General features: G+C 38.1%; 1 protein-coding gene across 2 annotated transcripts in view; it reads left to right on the top strand.

Moving 5' to 3' along the window:
* Positions 1 to 20,164, top strand: part of LOC131801103 (tachykinin-like peptides receptor 99D) — a 209,650-nt gene that overhangs the window by 105,143 nt on the left and 84,343 nt on the right. For both annotated transcript variants that reach the window (XM_059119194.1, XM_059119183.1), the window contains exon 3: positions 9,241 to 10,273. In XM_059119194.1, coding sequence (XP_058975177.1) covers positions 9,810 to 10,273 — 464 coding nt within the window. In that variant the 5' untranslated portion in view covers positions 9,241 to 9,809. The remainder of the gene's footprint in view (positions 1 to 9,240; positions 10,274 to 20,164) is intronic.

Genomic DNA, 20,164 nt, shown 5'->3' with positions numbered 1-20,164 from the left:
CTTTGTTTTTTGATGTTGTCCTCCCTCGTTGAAAGTACTTTCGCTGAGTTCGATGACGGTGGCTTTGGCGCTGGCTGAGAGTGTGTACACGAATAAAGGCAAAGAGTAATTGAAAGAGTTACGGTCACTTACTCTTCAAATATGATCAGAGATTTGCAATATCGTATGTGGATGCTATGAGAAATATTTAAGAGATTTAATAATGCAACTTAACAGTGATGATTCTAACAGCTCTCTAGATTCAGCAATATCTTGCACAATTGAATTTAGCTATGTTATTAACAGTGAAACATTTAACATCTGTCCATCAACATTACCCAAGAATGATATTAGCAGTAAATGCATTCGGTTGCGTTTTTAATGATCATTACGTAATTATGTACAAACGTCTGTATATTTGGGCAATGTTCTGTACAAATGCAATGATAACCAATGATTTTTTTTCCACTTTTAGTGCAAATTTTTGGAAATAACTATTAGAATAACAACAACTGAATATAGAAATAACACTCGAAATGATAACAGAATTAATGCAATAAAAACTATATGAAATTAACACTAGAAATTGAATGTTTAAATTATATTATTTCACTTATTTACTGAATTCATTTCGCTGTATTAGAATCAAAAATAATCCTTAAAACTAATTTCTGCAACAATTCATCCACGTTTTTTTTTCGTTTTTTTTTGATGTTTGAGAATTTGCTTACTCACAGCATTTTTGGCACTTTTACTTTATTTTATTCCGCTTTGACGAGCATAATCACCAAAATATAGAGCAGAGGCGGAAAACCTTGGATTATTGGTAGAATTTTGGCGAATGAGTGAACAATTTCTTGTAATTTTATAATCCGGGATATAATTTTCAGAACTTTTCTTCACACAGGAATTTCTTAATTTCGTACAGTAGAACTGACTGGCAGACTTGTGTTTCACTTGGTGGTTTTCTACTAGTATATCGCAACTGGTAAATCATCAGATCGACAAACAAAATATGTTGTGACTTATATCGTAAGCAATTTCAACCTAACGGGGACATTAAATTATTAAATGAGAGTGAGTTTCTATCGTAAAGAAACAAAGAAACAAATAATTACCAATTAAATGAAGGAGAAGAAATTTTAATAAAATCCAAGATCCCAATCAACGGAAAAAATATCTCCATTTGAGAATAAAGACTTCGTAATTCTAATTTCCATCAAAATTTCTAAATAAATTGATAATTATTGTAAAGGTACACCTTAATTACACAAAACGCATACTTACAAGATATAATTGAATTTAAAGCAAGAAATATTTTAAACAGATCAAAAATTCACCTTATTTGAAGGTTATACTTCACTTCAGAAAAACTTATGGGAACTTTTCGGTGTGATCGGGTTGATTCTAGCTAACCAAATGGACGAGACAGTACCTTGTATTAAAGAATATGGCGGAAAGATTCTTTTGGGCTAACGTTTTCTTTCCAGCCATTGGTAAAACAATACATGTAATAATTGGGGAAAAACGTCAACTTCATGATAAATAGCCTTCTGCCTTTCAATAATTTCACGAACAGAGGTCGCCCAAGTATGCTGATTAAAGATTAAATACAAATGTAAATTCGAGTCTTCAAGGAGAAATGTATGTACTTTATAGACAACGCAAGCGCTATTACAAATCCCCCCAGCCAAAATCAGACTTTGGGGGTTGACAATTGTTACCAACAAAGATGATACCGCTTGCGATCGGACTACTATTGCCTTATATCCTTAGCATGATACACTCCTATGAAATTACCCTGAAGATCCTCCAGTTCATAATTTGAGTTCCCCAATTTCCGACGAATTCGAGACTTTAAAAATGTTGGAGCTAACTTAGAATTGTACCCGTGTGCAAAATTGCTTTGTTTGAAGTTCCTACGGAATACCTCTTGTCCTACATCATAAGACACATTTTTAGATCTAAGATTATATGCTCTTTGATTACGGGCGAATTGGTTTTGCGTGATTCGTTTTGATCTGTCCCCCATTATGGCTAATGAATCAGACTTATCAAATCTCACAGTTCTATCCTCCAGCATATTCAACTGTCTTAACAGAGGGTATGTTGAACCATTTGTCACCATATGTTGACCAAAAACTAAGTAGTATGGTGAGGTTCCAATTGCAGAGTGGAAAGTGGATCTCAGTGCACATGCAATACTACTTAACATCTGATCCCAGTTCTTCTGATTAGAATCAATATATGATTTAATTGCCGCGAGGATTGACCTATTGACACGTTCTGACGCGTTTGCTTGAGGCGCATGTACAGCAGTGAACATGTGATTGACGTTAAATCGTGTAAGAAGTGACTTAAATTGCTGCGATCTGAACTGGGACCCATTGTCAGAAACTATTGTTTCTGGCACCCCATATGTATAAAACAAGCTGTTTTCCATATAATCCACAACAATATCTGAAGAGAACTTTTTAACAGGTTTTAGGAATGGAAATTTAGTGAAATGGTCAAGCGCCACAAATATACCAATATTGCCTGATTTTGACCTTGGGTAAGGGCCTAAAAAATCAATATAAAGTTTTTGAAAGAACCTGTTAGCATTGCTGCTAAGCATTCCTGTTCGGTTACTGAGTAGTTACGTTGGGCTTGATTGAGTTTCTTTGACATAAATGCAATAGGAAACTCCTCACCCTCCGTATCCTTCTGAACCAATACACCTCCTATACCAGTTCTACTAGCATCACAGTGTATAAAAAACGGCTGTGAGAAATCTGGGCTATGAAGAACTGGAGCGGTGCTCAAACAGGTCTTTAAGGCTTCAAAGGACATTTGTGCGTCATCGTTCCAGACAAATTTACGTTTGGTTTTGGTAAGATCAGTAAGAGGCGTGGCTATCGAAGCGTAGTCCCGGATGAACTTCCTGTACCAACCGGTCATACCTAGAAACCTTCGAACTTGTTTCACTGTTTTGGGTATGGGAAAATCAGTAATAGCCGATATCTTTTCAGGATCAGTTCTAATAACTCCTCCTCCAATTAAGTAGCCAAGGTACCTGACTTCAGAAACACAGAATTTGCTCTTCTCCACATTAATTGTGAGTCCTGATTCGTCGATTTTACCTGCAACAAGCCGTAGAACTTCTAGATGCCTTTCGAACGATTCAGAAATGATCAGCAAATCATCAAGATAAACAAACACCTCCGTCCTAAGAGCCGGTGGAATGACCTTGTCCATCAGACGTGACATAGTCTGAGGCGCATTACAAAGGCCAAAAGGCATCACCGTGTAATGGTATAACGGTCTCCCAGGAACGGTGAAGGCTGTTTTCTCTTTTGATTGCTGATCTAGAGGAATCTGCCAAAAGGCATCCTTCAGATCTAAGGCTGTTATATACTCGGCTTTCGGTAATCGACTTAAAATACCTTCAATGTGCGGCAGAGGATAAGCATCCCCAACCGTCACAGAGTTCAATTTTCTGCTGTCGAGGCAAAGCCTATTCTTCCCTGGCTTCCTATGAAGGACCACTGGGGACGACCAAGCACTATTGGATTCTTCAATAACGCCAAGCTCAAGCATCCTGTCCAATTCAGCATATATGAGTTTTTCCACCGCAGGAGAAACAGGGAAATGCCTCTGTTTAATTGGCTTTGCGGAGCCCGTGTCAATAGAGTGCTGCAATACGTTGGTCTTTCCCAGTCCTTGTTTTGAAAATGAAGGAAACAAAGAGATAACTCGACTTAATAGCTGCTCCTGCTCTGCTGAAAGCTTAAGCTGTGGCACAATTTCTGAAATCTCTTGATTCGATAAATTGTCAGAAGTATAATCATTATGTAGAAGACCAGGTGGAAGAAGGTCAAAGAGATTCCAGAAATCCACTCCAAGAAATAAATCCCTATCTAGACTGGGTATTATAAAGATAGTTATATCCTTTTCAGAACCCTTAAACCATATTTTAGTTTTGACAAAACCTGCTACACTTTGGTTATTGCCATCTGCGGTCTTAACAAACGATTTTAGCTTTTTAAACGGCTTTCCTGACTCTAAAAAGTTTTTTGCAGTTTTACTACCAATACAGCTCAGAGAAGCACCCGTATCCATCAAACCCAACATCTTTTCTCCAAAGAGGACTACCTCAGCGTAAGGTCTAATATCCGTTGGTTTATCTAAAACAGAGCAGATAATCTTCTTTTTGACACTCTTAACATTCCTCCAGAAATCTCTTATTCGACGAGCTGATCTAGATGGGCTAGACTTTTCGTTAAAAATCCTATCTCGAGCCTCAAAGTATTCTTTCACACGTATGTGTAACGGCCTAAAAGTGTATTGTTTTGATTCAGAATTAACATCTGTATCGCTTTTATCGCAGTTGGTTGACGAAGTAATATTGTCACATTTTGGAAAATTATCATGAAATTTAGTGTTTGGTCTTTTTAAAATCTTTATTCCGTCTCCGGTTTTCGCTTCGGGGCACTGTTTTGTGCACCCGGACGGCAGTTTTTTGAATTGCATGTCTTGCAATTGGGCTTGTATGTGTCAGCTGCTCCACAGCCATAACAGAATACTGTCCTGTCGGACAAGCAGTCCTGATACCTATGACCAGACTGATGGCAATTCCAGCAACGAAAGCTAAGAGCTGAAATTTGTTCATTTTCAGAACCTAACAACTCTGCATCCTCCTCATCTACAACCCCCTCCAAGCCGAAAACTTTTTTCGTAACTAATGTAGGTTTTGTTACATCACCTCGATGTTTCCGGCGGATATCCTGCAGGAAAAATTCCCTCCTTCTGCAGATATCCCTGAGTTCTTGAATGGATGTTATTCGGATATTCAGAATCTCATGCTGTATCTCAGGCAAGAGATTACGTCTGAGGACTTCTACAAGCATGTCGTTCGAAAGAGGCTCTTTTAGTCTATCTGTAAGCTCAACAACAGCATCGTAAAAATTATCGAAGCTTTCTCCTTGCTTCTGCTTGCGATCTCTAATCAGCTCCCTTATATCAACGTCCGATCTGGAATCGCTGTACTGTTGTCTCAGAGCCCTACATAAAGCATTCCAGGATACAGTGTCAACTGAGCGGTGGTACCTCCAGAACCAATCAGCAGCCTTTGATTCAAAAAGTGAACTGGCATTTCTACAAAGCAAGTCAAAATCCCCTTGCAATGTTTGGAGAGTTAATGCTTCTACCCTGTAAATAAAATTTTCTACGCTAAGACCGCTCGTATTACCAGAAAACTTAATTCTCCAATTTGCTATTATATGGAGAACCTTATCAGGTCTCGAGGATAGGTCTGACGAAGACGAATTATTCGAAGCAGTTGGGAGAACACGGCTGGTATTCAAGGGGGCATTAGTGTGGGAATTGTTAAGCGAAATGCCAAACATCTCACGAAAAGTGCGCTCTTCCACTGCCGGGAGAGTCTGCATTTGCCTCGGTGAGGCTTGTTGTGTTGCTGCCGGAGCAGTGGTTGCAGCACTTTGACTGTTCAAATTCATTCTAGAGAACCTAGACTCAATGTTGTTTTGTACGATCAAGGAAATTCGGTCGCCTAAACTTGCTAGTAGCTGGGCTTGTTGAGCCGAAACTATGGAACTTATCATCTCCTGAAGTTCCCCTGGTCGTATATTCACAGAATTATCTGACACATTGGTCCCTGAAGGATTAACTGCAGCAACAGCAGACTGTTCGGTATTTGATCGATTAGTAGCTGGCTGAACAGATGTCGCTCTTGATTGAGCTCTTGTGGTGATTCCAGACGCACTGGGGGTCGGTGGCTCACAGAGCAATCTGGAATTGCACACCGGACAATATGGTCGTGTCTTTTCACACTTCGCTATGCAAGTTTTATGGAACTTATGCCCACAATTTGTCCTTATCAACTGTGTCTTCGAAGTGATAGAAGAGGCACATGCTTCACAAGTCGGATATGTAGAATCTCCAGAAATTCCCGCAGCTAGGTCCTCGCTACTAGGTTCAACTGACATTGTGTATACTTCAATTTGACACTGTAATAATTAAAGTCTATGATATAACAAACAATCTTTAAACCAAATGTCCAATAAGGTGGAAATTTGCCAAATTTAATGAAGGAAAAAAAATAAAATAAATAATAGGTTTAGGTTTCACAGGGATCAGACCTGTTTCAAAGATATTTCACTTCCAAAACAAAAATGAAACCACTATGCAATAAATATTCCTAAAAAATACATAAGTCCGTAAAAAGCACTTACGTATGTTTTTAAAATAGAAATTACTTTTGGTAAATATATAACCCTTTAAATAGCAAAAATATCATATAACCAGTTAAAGAAAAAAATCAAATTTTCGAAGCACACGAATTTGCAATGATATTCAATGAAATTTCAATGTCCTACAGGGTTCACAAATTTCCCCCTTGCTAATTATGAAGTTTTTTTTTTTTTTTTTTTTTTTTTTTTAAATTCCATAAAAAATGACAATAACTTTGAAATACAAATTATCCATTAATATTAAAGCTAAATATAAATTTAAATTAAAATGTTTATAAAGCACGTTAAAACCAATATTATTTCAACTTTGTTTTTGATATCTGTTTGAATACTCTATCGTAGAAAAGGTTTGTTAGTAAACACATCATTTGACCCAAAATAAATAGAAATTAAAAGAAAGATAGTTCAGGGAAGTTTCAAACCCCGGTAAGGAGAATCTACTCCAAATTTTCCAGGAAAATGAACTAGACTCCTAATTTTATTGTTACAAAGCCTCGAGGTTAGATCTAGCCAAAATTGACATTCAGAAACTAAATTCCATCGAGTTTTGAGGTGCAATAAAATCAGAGAGGAGAAGATGAGAATATAAAAATTAGTGGTCATTACTGGATTAATATATCTTTACCATAAATGAATTCCGACTAATTGCAGCATAAAACGATTATATACAGAGGTAATAGATTACAGGAAAAATAAATTTTATGTGAAGCCGAACAAATATAGTAATATTCCAGGTGTTAAATCGAAAGATAATATTCTCGTTCGGGCCCCACGTTGGACGCCATTTTTCTATATAATGTAGCATACAACGGTTACAGAATGTGGCTGTTGTTCATAGGAGGACATTCTAAGGGGATGCACGTTTATACACGGCCTTATAGCTCGTCGGAAGGGGGGGTTCGGTAACCTTAGATGCTCCATTACCACTTAGCTACATAATGATATATAAAAAAAAATACGTGCATACTGATTTGCATTGATCATACATTCAAAATTTTAATAATTTTCCGAAAACATAAAAAGTTCGATCTGGTCACCTTTTTGTTAATTCTCTTTTAAACATATGATTTGCAATTACAAACAGTTCAATGACTTACTTTGTTTTTTGATGTTGTCCTCCCTCGTTGAAAGTACTTTCGCTGAGTTCGATGACGGTGGCTTTGGCGCTGGCTGAGAGTGTGTACACGAATAAAGGCAAAGAGTAATTGAAAGAGTTACGGTCACTTACTCTTCAAATATGATCAGAGATTTGCAATATCGTATGTGGATGCTATGAGAAATATTTAAGAGATTTAATAATGCAACTTAACAGTGATGATTCTAACAGCTCTCTAGATTCAGCAATATCTTGCACAATTGAATTTAGCTATGTTATTAACAGTGAAACATTTAACATCTGTCCATCAACATTACCCAAGAATGATATTAGCAGTAAATGCATTCGGTTGCGTTTTTAATGATCATTACGTAATTATGTACAAACGTCTGTATATTTGGGCAATGTTCTGTACAAATGCAATGATAACCAATGATTTTTTTTCCACTTTTAGTGCAAATTTTTGGAAATAACTATTAGAATAACAACAACTGAATATAGAAATAACACTCGAAATGATAACAGAATTAATGCAATAAAAACTATATGAAATTAACACTAGAAATTGAATGTTTAAATTATATTATTTCACTTATTTACTGAATTCATTTCGCTGTATTAGAATCAAAAATAATCCTTAAAACTAATTTCTGCAACAATTCATCCACGTTTTTTTTTCGTTTTTTTTTGATGTTTGAGAATTTGCTTACTCACAGCATTTTTGGCACTTTTACTTTATTTTATTCCGCTTTGACGAGCATAATCACCAAAATATAGAGCAGAGGCGGAAAACCTTGGATTATTGGTAGAATTTTGGCGAATGAGTGAACAATTTCTTGTAATTTTATAATCCGGGATATAATTTTCAGAACTTTTCTTCACACAGGAATTTCTTAATTTCGTACAGTAGAACTGACTGGCAGACTTGTGTTTCACTTGGTGGTTTTCTACTAGTATATCGCAACTGGTAAATCATCAGATCGACAAACAAAATATGTTGTGACTTATATCGTAAGCAATTTCAACCTAACGGGGACATTAAATTATTAAATGAGAGTGAGTTTCTATCGTAAAGAAACAAAGAAACAAATAATTACCAATTAAATGAAGGAGAAGAAATTTTAATAAAATCCAAGATCCCAATCAACGGAAAAAATATCTCCATTTGAGAATAAAGACTTCGTAATTCTAATTTCCATCAAAATTTCTAAATAAATTGATAATTATTGTAAAGGTACACCTTAATTACACAAAACGCATACTTACAAGATATAATTGAATTTAAAGCAAGAAATATTTTAAACAGATCAAAAATTCACCTTATTTGAAGGTTATACTTCACTTCAGAAAAACTTATGGGAACTTTTCGGTGTGATCGGGTTGATTCTAGCTAACCAAATGGACGAGACAGTACCTTGTATTAAAGAATATGGCGGAAAGATTCTTTTGGGCTAACGTTTTCTTTCCAGCCATTGGTAAAACAATACATGTAATAATTGGGGAAAAACGTCAACTTCATGATAAATAGCCTTCTGCCTTTCAATAATTTCACGAACAGAGGTCGCCCAAGTATGCTGATTAAAGATTAAATACAAATGTAAATTCGAGTCTTCAAGGAGAAATGTATGTACTTTATAGACAACGCAAGCGCTATTACAATTTTCTTCAAGAGATCTGTATATACGAATATGAAATATTAATATTCCTCCCAAAGGGAACCCATGTAGTCCAAACTTCGTTATGATGTTCGCATTTTCTATTCGTTAAATTTAAATTATATCAAATTTCTTGCTAAATAACCTTAATCAAAAACGTGCCTTTGTATTGTAAACATCTGCTATACCCCTCCTAATTGTTGTTCTTTGGATAATATAACTTTCTTATTTTTTTTTTCTTTTTCTTATTTCATTACAGCAAATTAGGAACAACACCAAAAATAGAAAATATGGAAGCATTTAAAAAACATCTGCACGAACATTGTTACTACCAGGCCTGCAAGGCAGTTGTTCCAAAATAAAAAAAAACAAGCAGTCGTTGTGGCCTTAGGTCTCTGAAGTTAAGTGGTGACAACAACACTTTCGCAGCTGACACTGGCACTGACACATTGGATGCAGCTCAACAGCAGCACCACAAAACATTAGCAACTAAATCAATGTTAATCTCCAAGTGCCAGCATCACTAACGACAAATAACACAACAAGAACAACAGCAATAAACAGGAATCTATTTGGTGAGTGGTCCCAGTCGTCATCTCGTCGTCCTCGTCATCATCATCATCATCATCAATGGCAGATGTTGTAGTAACGGTAAAATAGATTTAAAAGCAATTTACGCCAGCAACGACAACGTCTATATTAGCCAACATCATTGGAAAAAATTGCTGGAACAACTTCCGTGCAGAGGAGGCAGAAGCGAGAGGTTAGCAAAACATAAATCTCACTCTCACTCCCTGCGTATAAACGTTTCCATTACCATTGACTAATATGCTAGATCTTAACATTCCCACGGTGAATACAATCTCCGCCACCATTTCACCCTATGATGCTGAAATATTTCAACAGAATCGTCATCACATTGCCGAGACAGCAGCAGCTAAAATGTTAGCAACAATGTTCTTCGATACTCCCCCGACCACACTGCCTCTACCACAGGCTGAGAGTGGAATTAATCTAACACAACAGCTGACGGACACTCTGCTGGACCCCATGGCAACGGCAACGGCAACTGGTGGCACGACCTCATCGGCCTCATCCCAGTTATATCCCTTGGTAAATGTTGCTAGCAATTTCGTTTACGATTGGTGCAATCAATCGTTGTATCCACAGTCATCCTCTGCAGCAGCTTATTTCGCCTCCAGTGACGGTAATTCAAATAGTCCAAGTGGTTACAACTGTTCGCTGCTCTCGAGCACAAATGGCTGGAATACATCGAGTAATGATACATATATGTAAGTTATGACATTGATATTACTGTTGTAGTTGTTGTTGTTGTGGAAAATTTGTTCGAGTCTTAAAGTTCGGAGAATGCAATTCAAGATATGAGAAATATTTTAAATTCTAAACGATAAAATATAGAACATAGCAGCGTATACGTAATACATTTATCTGTAAGTCATAACTCATACGCACACAAGCAAATGAATGCAACAGGGCTATATGGAAATAAATTCTGAATTCGTAATGACAATACAAACCCTTTGGACGAGTAGAAAGATCAGGACGTTGCCATAGACGAATTAAAGGGTCAAAAGACTCTAGAGACCACCATTAGTGCAAGAGAGTCTTTTAAGGGTCCATAAAACAGAAATTGTGAACGGTCTGGGATTCATAGTAAATAAGTTGTAGATCCAGGAAATCATCATAGACTTTTCATAGAATGGACGGGCGTGTACATTTTCTGCTGATAGTCCTGGTAGTAATTGTAGGCGAACTGCAATTCAGGAAGATCTTATAGATAAGCTGAAGATAGTAAGTCTTAAGAGACTAGCCGAAGGCATAAGGAGTCTTAATGTACAAATTAAAGGGACTGATAGTCTTTAAAAGAACTGAGGCAGACATAGGAGAATACATAGGTTGTCCGTATTAGTCAGCTAAAGAAACAGAGAGTCTGAGATGGTTGGTCAGTGTCTACGGCCAAGGACAAACAGGGAAATTCACCCGGTGGCAATACACAAGCTGAAGGGCAGTCTTTTTTTTAAAGAAACGCTGAGGACCAGTCGGTCTTTATAGACCCTTGGACCCAGCCGGTCTTTATAGAGCCCCTAGGAGGTCCCAAGTGCAAACAGGGAGGTCCCAAGGACAAACAGGGAAGTTCAGCCGGTGGCAATAGACAAGCTGAAGGGCAGTATTTTTTTAAAGAAGGGTCTATAGACCCGCTAAAGCCAGCTGTTTTCCATATACCCGCTGAGGACCAGCCAGTCTTTATAGAACCCCTGGGGGATAGCCGAGAGACCAACCGGCCTTTATATACCTGTGAAAATTAGCCAACCTCCATTTGAAGTTCTTCGAGACCACACATAGGTCTTCTCGGTGAACACTAAATACTGGTCTTCTGAGAGAAGATCATCTACTGGTCTTCTAAGAGAAGACCATCTACAGGTCTTCTACCTACTGTTTTTCTACAAAAAGGCCACCTACTGATCTTCTACGATATGACCATCTACTGGTGTTCTACGAGAAGACCGCCTACTAGTCTCCTTCTCGGTGAACACAAAATACTGGTCTTCTAAGAGAAGACCACCTACTGATCTTCTACGACATGACCACCTACTGGTCTTATATGAGAAGACCACTTACTGATCTTCTATGAGAAAACCACCTACTGGTGTTCTATGAGAAAAAGACAACTTTGGGTCTTTTATGAGCAGAAGGCCACTTTCGAGTTATCTATGAAAAGACCTCTTCTGGACTTTTAGGACTTTGTTTTTGTTGTTGCTTGTTTTCCAACAAAACTGTTATCCGTTCCATTACTAATTACAAACGTTTAATTATAACATCATCCGACATCATTACTTCTACAATTAATTACAACACAGTTAATTGCTTCGACGTTTCTAACATGTTGTACATGCATGTATGAGTGTAGGTGCGAGAGGGCGAATAAGTGTGTCACTGCATGTTTTGCGCCATTAAATGTCACTAAAATAATAGCTTTCCATAAGATTTCCCTGTTACTTTTTTTTTTTTTTTTTAAAAATTTGCATATGGCGAAGAATTCAAGGGAAAAAATAAAAACACAGGTATTTTTTAATTAAGAGTCAGACGTTGATTGTTGGCTGGGTGTGAGTTGGAGATGGCGGCGGGAGGAAGCGAATACAAACCTTGTTTTAACCACCAGGTTACGAGGGTGGTGGGGAAATTTTTTGTGAAAATATTCAAAAATATGGACAGAAGCATTAAGCCATATTCCATTTCAAGAATTTTAATAACTGATACTTTTAAAATTTCCTATTAAGGCTTGCAGGAACTTATCAAGAATATTCTAAAAATTAAATTTTCCATTATTGATGGAATATTGAATAGATAGGAATCCATTTTGTATTCACTTTACAACCAAATTTCCAAACCTTCTTCAACCATCCACCATATTCGCGAGGAGGAAAACACAGCAAAACAATGCCGTTCCATCTTGGTAGGCGTTATAGTGCAGTGAAAACAGATTAACCTTGTCACAGGTTGTGAATATTTTTTTTCTCTGAGCTCTTGGAGCAGAAAGGAAGGAAGGAATTTATTCCGCTAATTGTGTTGCCATTTCGTGAATTTTCATTTTCCAACAGATGCGAATGGTGAATTTGTCAAGAAATGTTGTTACCTTAATCTTTAATGCTACTCTTTCCACATCAGTCAATATAGACGTTGAGCCAAGGGATGGAGAAATATTTGGAAGGGAAAAAATTAAAGGCTATTATTGTTCTTTTGGGAAGGAAAATCAATGATAGTGTTCAGTGAACAAATAAATGTCATATTGGCAAGGAGCATTAAGTACTATGTTGAGGAGATGTTAAATCATTTTTAATAAGCTTTTTAATTAATCAGTGCAATATTTTATTAGTTAAATACGAAAAAAAACTAAGACTATCTGAGAAATTTGCGAGTAAGTCAAACGACATATTTTTTACATTTTTATACCCTACAACACTTTGTGTTGGGGTATTATAAGTTTGATTGGGCCAAAAATGATGTAACACCACGAAGTATTGACTTCCCACATAGGAAAGTATATATGGATCTTCCTATCTCGCCGAGCTGAGTCGATCTAGCTATGTATATCCGTCCGTCCGTCTGTCCGTCTGTCCATGTTAATTTGTAATCACTCTACAGGTCACAATTATGGCCCGATCTTCACGAAATTTAGAATGGAGGTGGGGTTAAGGTCAGAATAGAACCCTATTTCTTTTGGAGATGATCGCATAATATTTAGGGGTTGGAATGGACCAGCAACTCAAAATGTTCCTGATTTTGCATCCATTATAAAGATCACAAATAGAAACCGAAGGACGCGAAATCTCGCATGAAGTTATAGTTTAGTATAGCGGGTAGAATGGACCACAACTTTTGTGTAAAAAAATACCAACATTACTTACAGGCGATATCCAAAATATATAGCCAAATATCGTATATAGCCAAATATCGAATATAGCCAAATATCGTAGAAAAGCAATTCATATGGATGAGTCTAAATTTGGAGACAAAGAGGGGCCTCTTGCTTTTGGAGATGATCGCAAAATATTAGGGGGTTCAAATGAACCAAAAACAGAAAAAAAAAAGAAAGAATGATCACACAATTGAAGCCAATCGACACGACTGAGAATAAAGGTAAGCAGAGGGAAGAATTCTGGCATTTTGGATGACCATTGGATTATATTTAGCCGTTAAATGGACCACAAAAACTAACAGCACCAGAGAGTGCATAAATATTGGGAAAATGTCCCTGGTCAAAATCCTAAGGGTAATATCTGGGCAGTGCTTCATGACATAATTTCAAAAGCGAAATCTTCCAAAATGGATTTGGACAAAAGGGGGCTTCTCACATATTGTAGTGTTGTAGGGTATCACATAGTCGGCCCCGCACGACTATAGCCTTTGCTTACTTGTTTTTTGTAATTTTATTGAATAAAAGCAAAAAATGTCGGAAATATTTAAGAAAAAGTTTAGATTTGTTCGAATTGGTCACCTTTGGCACGAATTATGGCCTTCAAAAGGCCAATGGACCCGTCACATTCCCGGCAAAGCGCTTGCTTGAGGTGATCGGCGCTTTGGTATTTTTAGTGCCAACCTTGCTTTCCAGAATACTCCAGACACAATAGTCCAACGGATCGGTATCTGGAGATTTTTGTGGTCATTTTGCGCTGGTAATAAAGCGAATAACCCCATGTTGTAAACATTCTTGGGTGCTGAGTCCTGTTGGAATGTCCAAGGTCTGCGGTCAAAATGTTTGCGTGCCCAAACGCTTAATACGACCTCTAGAATATTTTCGCGATAATATTCGGCATTTATTCTGATGCCACGGTCGATTAATACGAGTGGAGAGCGACCATCGGCTGTTATGGCGGCCCACATCATCACCATGGCCGCCACTTGAGTACTGGTGGCCAACCGAAGCTGCGCATTTTCCGCTGACCTCTTTGGCAAGTAAACTCGATCATTTTCTTTGTTTACAAACTGCTGGACAACGAATTTTTTCTTATCGGAGAAAACCAAATTCGGCAGTTCACCACTTTTGGCTCAGCGCAGCAACTCTTTAGCTCTTTTGAGTCTATTTTCTTTCTGTTGCGGTGTAAGTTTTTGCAATTTTTAAAATTTCAATGACTTTATCCCGAGCTCATTTTTCAATATTTGCGGGAATGGAATATTGCGATATGTTCAGCTCACGAGCCATTTTTCGGCCACTGCGACGCGGGTCTCGATCAAGTCGCTTCTTTACTTTTCGAACAATTTCTGCTGATGTTGCTGTTTTCTTCCGTCCACTTCCTTGACGTAGGGGCTACGCTACCTGTATCACGGAAACGAGTGATAGTACGAGACGTGGTCGGAAGAGTAATGAAACAGTAATTGGAATAATTTAGAACATTTAAATATTTTTCGAATAGAAGGCCAACTGGCATTTGAAAAATTTGAAAGATTTTTCGAAAAGAAGACCAAAGCCGAAGACCAAAAGAATAGAAGAGTAAGTGTTCTTCGAACAGAATAAGATATGACCTTCGAATAAAAGATAAAATGGTGTAAGAATACAATACCAATACCAAATACCAAATGGTTTTCACAGGGAGGGCCAACTGGTCTTCGAAAACAATACCAAATGATCTTCGGATACGAAAGAGTTAAGTCTCTTTAGTATTCCAAGGCCAAATGGTCTTCAAAAAGAAGATTAAATGATCTTCGAACATGATCTTTGAATAGAAGACCCAATAGTCTTCGAGTAGTAGGTCAAATTTTCTTCGAATAGAAGACCAAACGGTCTTCGAGTTGGAAGATTAAATGGTCTTCGAATATAAGATATTCAAAGCCAACGGGTCTTCGAAGATCCTCGAGTAGAGGATGAAATCGTCTTCCAACAGAAGACCTAATGGTCTTCTAAGAAAAGACCATTCATAAAATGGACGGGCGTGTACATTTTCTGCTGACAGCCCTGGTAGTAATTATAGGCGAACTGTAATCCAGGACTTTATAGATGAGCTGAAGGCTAGTGAGCCTTAAGAGACTAGCCGAAAGCATAGGTAGCCTAAATGGACAAGTTGATAGTCTGCAAACGAGCTGAGGTGCGCATAGGAGAATACATAGAAGACATGAAGACCAGGGAGCTTGTATAGGGAAACTGAAGAGCCAGGATGTCCGTATTAGTTAGCTAAAGGAAGAGAGAGTCTGTAAGAAGAGTTGGTTGGTCAGTGTCAAGGGCAAACGGGGAGTTGCCGAGGATAAACAGAGAAGTTCAGCCTGTGTCAATAGCTGAAGGCCAGAATCTCTGATTGCCAGTGGTCTTTATAGACCCATTAAACATTAGCCGACCTCCATTTGAAGTTCTTCGAGACCACATATAGGTCTACTCGGAGAAAACCAAATACTGGTCATCTTGGTAAACACCATATACTGGTCTTCTATGAGAAAACCACATACTGGTCTTCCATGAGAAGACCACCTACAGGACTTCTAGGAGGAGACTATATTTTGGTCTTCTCGAAGAAGACCACCTACAGGACTTCTAGGAGGAGACTATATTTTGGTCTTCTCGGAGAAGACCACTTACTGGCTTATAAGAAAATTACTTACATAGGAGAATACATAGAAGACATGAAGACCAGGGGGCTTGTATAGAGAATCTGAAGAGCCAGGGTGTCCGTATTAGTTAGCTAAAGGAAGAGAGAGTCTGTAAAGATGAGTTGGTTGGTCAGTGTCAAGGGCAAACAGGGAGGTCCTGAGGACAAACGGGGAAGCTTACGCCGGTGTCAATAGCTGAAGGCCAGAATCTCTGATTGCCAGTGGTCTTTATAGACCTATTAAAGATCAGCCGACCTCCATTTGAAGTTCTTCGAGACCACATATAGGCCTACTCGGAGAAGACCAAATACTGGTCATGTTGGTAAACACCAAATACTGGTGTTCTAAAAAAGACCATCTACTGGTCTTTTAAGAGAAGACCACCCACAGGACTTCTAGGAGGAGACTATATTTTGGTCTCCTCGGAGATGACCACCTACAGGACTTCTAGGAGGAGACTATATTTTGGTCTTCTCGGAGAAGACCACTTACTGGCTTATAAGAAAATTACCTACATAGGAGAATACATAGAAGACATGAAGACCAGGGGGCTTGTATAGAGAATCTGAAGAGCCAGGGTGTCCGTATTAGTTAGCTAAAGGAAGAGAGAGTCTGTAAAGATGAGTTGGTTGGTCAGTGTCAAGGGCAAACAGGGAGGTCCTGAGGACAAACAGGGAAGCTTACGCCGGTGTCAATAGCTGAAGGCCAGAATCTCTGATTGCCAGTGGTCTTTATAGACCTATTAAAGATCAGCCGACCTCCATTTGAAGTTCTTCGAGACCACATATAGGTCTACTCGGAGAAGACCAAATACTGGTCATGTTGGTAAACACCAAATACTGGTGTTCTAAAAAAGACCATCTACTGGTCTTTTAAGAGAAGACCACCCACAGGACTTCTAGGAGGAGACTATATTTTGGTCTCCTCGGAGATGACCACCTACAGGACTTCTAGGAGGAGACTATATTTTGGTCTTCTCGGAGAAGACCACCTACTGGCTTATAAGAAAAATACCTACTGATCTTCTGTGCGAAGAACACCACCTATTGGTCTTCTGAGGGAGGTCCGCGTTAGGCTCTTTCATGAGCAGACCACCTTTTGTTTTCCTATAAAAAGACCATTTTTCTATGAGAATAGCCCGTTCTGTTTTCCATGAGAATGCCTCGTTCACTTTGAAACCAAGATCTTGAATTCAAAACTGTATACAGGGTTGCCCATATTCGACGGACCTTTGGGCCCATTCCAATCGACAAGGCTTGTCCGCAGGCAACATTCTTTGCGTCAATTGAATTTTGTACGGGAACAAATGCAAATCAATGCGAATAATCCGTTGTAAAGTGGACCGAGCCATGCCCAACTGCTGAGAACGGAGTTTTTGGGATGTTCTTGGGGACCTCTCAACACTGGCTCGTCGACTTTTCGACTTTTATATGGCCTCTTCGGATTCGAAAGAGTCTTACCAGTCGAAAATTTTTCGTATAAACGCTCAATGGTGTTCTTAGAAGGCGTACTTCTCACATTTTTTTATGTTTTAAAAGCACGTTGAGTTTTCACAATTTACTTCTTCTGTTGAATGTAAATTTCAACTATTTCAGAGCGCTCGCGTGGCGTGTATTGGTTCATGGTAAAAATCTGCTTGGACTGACGCTTCAAACGCGGTATGTCATTAAGCGATGTGACATCTCTGTCAAAAGTTATGGCGTTGCCAGATGGGTCCGTCGAATATGGCAACCCTGTATAATCACCTTCCCAAGAAGTGTTTTGTGGCATTATTTTCATTTAAAGTCTTATGAAAAAAACAATCTGTATTCGCAGAAAATTATTAGTATATTTTTCATATCCTCCATATCTGTCCATATGTATATCTCTCAAGTATTTCGTTATACCTCTCCTCCATTCACACATTTCCATTGTACTGAAGAATTTATTTTGTTATTTCACATTCCATACAAAATGAGATTATTTCCATGTCATTTAATTCGTTTACCACATGTTCAACATCAGATTTTGTTCGTCACCCATACACACGCACACACACACACATTTACCCTCAAGAGAATAATAAGTAATAATTTCACTTAATCTGAGCACTTTTAAATATTCATTTGTGTGACTGTTTAATTCAACGACAATTTCACGTTTAAGTCCAACGAATTAACATACACATCAGCAACAAGAACAACAACAGCACTGAGTGATTCCTGCCCTGATGTCACAGTAGGATTTGCAATCACTTTTCCAGGAAGTGGAATAATAAAGAAATTCTATGTTTCAACGTGGATAAGGAAAACAGCTTTGTTGCTTTAGGATTTACTTTTTGCGTTTGTTTCGTTGAAATCAGAATAATCAAGAGCTAACACTCTTTATGAGCAGAAAAAAAGATATATATGTGTATTTTCAAAGAAACCACAAGGTGAACTAAAAAAAATTGGATGGAGGAGGAGTTGAATACGCTTCAGGTCTGGAAAAAAAGAATGTTTAATTTTTAAGGGATATTTTTTGTTTAATGTTACTTCTGTACAGGACTTCAGTAAGAATACTTTCTGGTCTTATACAAAAATTATTACTGGTCATCTCGTTCAGGGATTTCGAATGGCTTATACGAAAATATACAGTACCTATACAGAAAACATACAATACCCTCCACCATTTGGAATCAATTTGGAGATAAAAATTCTTAAAAAATTGTTAACATTTTAAAAATACCGAATATAGCCGTTATATTGGTGTCTATACGACGTGGACCTACATAGGCATTTGCCATAAGTCATTACCATATTCAAATTCGAAACTTGAAATAAACGGTAAATAATGTAGCAAAAATCATCATAACCATTCTGCCATAGGCTGTAGCATTTATTACGAACTTCAAATACGCGTCTCAAACAATTTCGGTGGGTATTGTACCTAAAGTCGTCAAGATACCGAATATAGGGAGGTAGTGGTATGTGGGGCTTACACGAAGACCTGGACCTGCATACACAATTTTCTGTCACAGACTGTAGTTCCCATTACGAACCCTAAATACGTAATTTGAAACAATTCCGGGGAATAATAACGCTAAAATCATCAAAATACCGAATATATAGGGAGGTACCGTTATATGGGGGCTATACGAAGACGTGGACCTGCACAGACAGTTTTCTAAGGCTGTAGTATGCATTTCGAACTTCAAATACCAAATTTTAAACAAATCCGGTTAATAATGTCGCTTATATCATCAAAATACCGAATATCGGGTGGTACCGTTATATGGAGGCTATATGAAAACGTGGACCTACATGACCCATTTACGAACTTAACCTGCATACTGAAAAATAAACATGTGTGCAAAATTTTAGCCTTCTATCTCAATTACGCTGATCAAGAATATATATACTTTGTTGGGTCTGACATGAGTATTTCGAGGAGTTATAAACGGAATGACAAAGTTAATATACCCTCCATAGTATGGTGGAGGGTATAAAAATGTCGAAAATAGCATAAAATTTTAGAATTTAGAATAGAATTGTTCGTCACCTTTGGCACGAATTATGGCCTTCAAACGGCCAATGAAACCATCACACGCTGCCCGAAAGTTTCTCTATAGTATTTTGGCCCATTCCTATTTTTAGTGCCAACCTTACTTTCCAAAATACTCCAGACACAACAGTACAACGGATTGTTATCCGGAGATTTTGGTGGCCATTGTGTGCTAGAAATTAAGCGAGGAACCTCATTTTGTAACCATACCATAACCATGGGTGGCGAGTGCTGAGTCCTGGTAGAATGTCCAAGGTCTGAGGTCAGAATGTTTGCGTGTCTAAGGCTTTAATACACCCTCCAGAATATTTTCGCCATAATATTCGGCATTTATTCTGATGCCACGGCCGATTAATATGAGCGGAGAGCGACCATCGGCTGTTATGGCGGCCCACACCATCACCATGGCCGGCGCTTGAGTTCCGGTGGCCAACCGAAGGTGCAAATTTTCAGCTGATCTCTTTGGCAAGTAAACACGATCATTTTATTTGTTTTCAAACTGCTGGACAACGAATGTTTTCTCATCGGATAAAACCAAATTCGGCAGTTCACCACCTTCGGCC

The sequence above is a fragment of the Musca domestica genome, unplaced genomic scaffold (assembly GCF_030504385.1).
Source record: "Musca domestica strain aabys unplaced genomic scaffold, Musca_domestica.polishedcontigs.V.1.1 1, whole genome shotgun sequence".
In the NCBI taxonomy this organism is placed as follows: Eukaryota; Metazoa; Arthropoda; class Insecta; order Diptera; family Muscidae; genus Musca; species Musca domestica.
The sequence above is the reverse complement of the archived record's forward strand: the minus strand, read 5'-3'. Positions and strand labels throughout refer to the sequence as shown.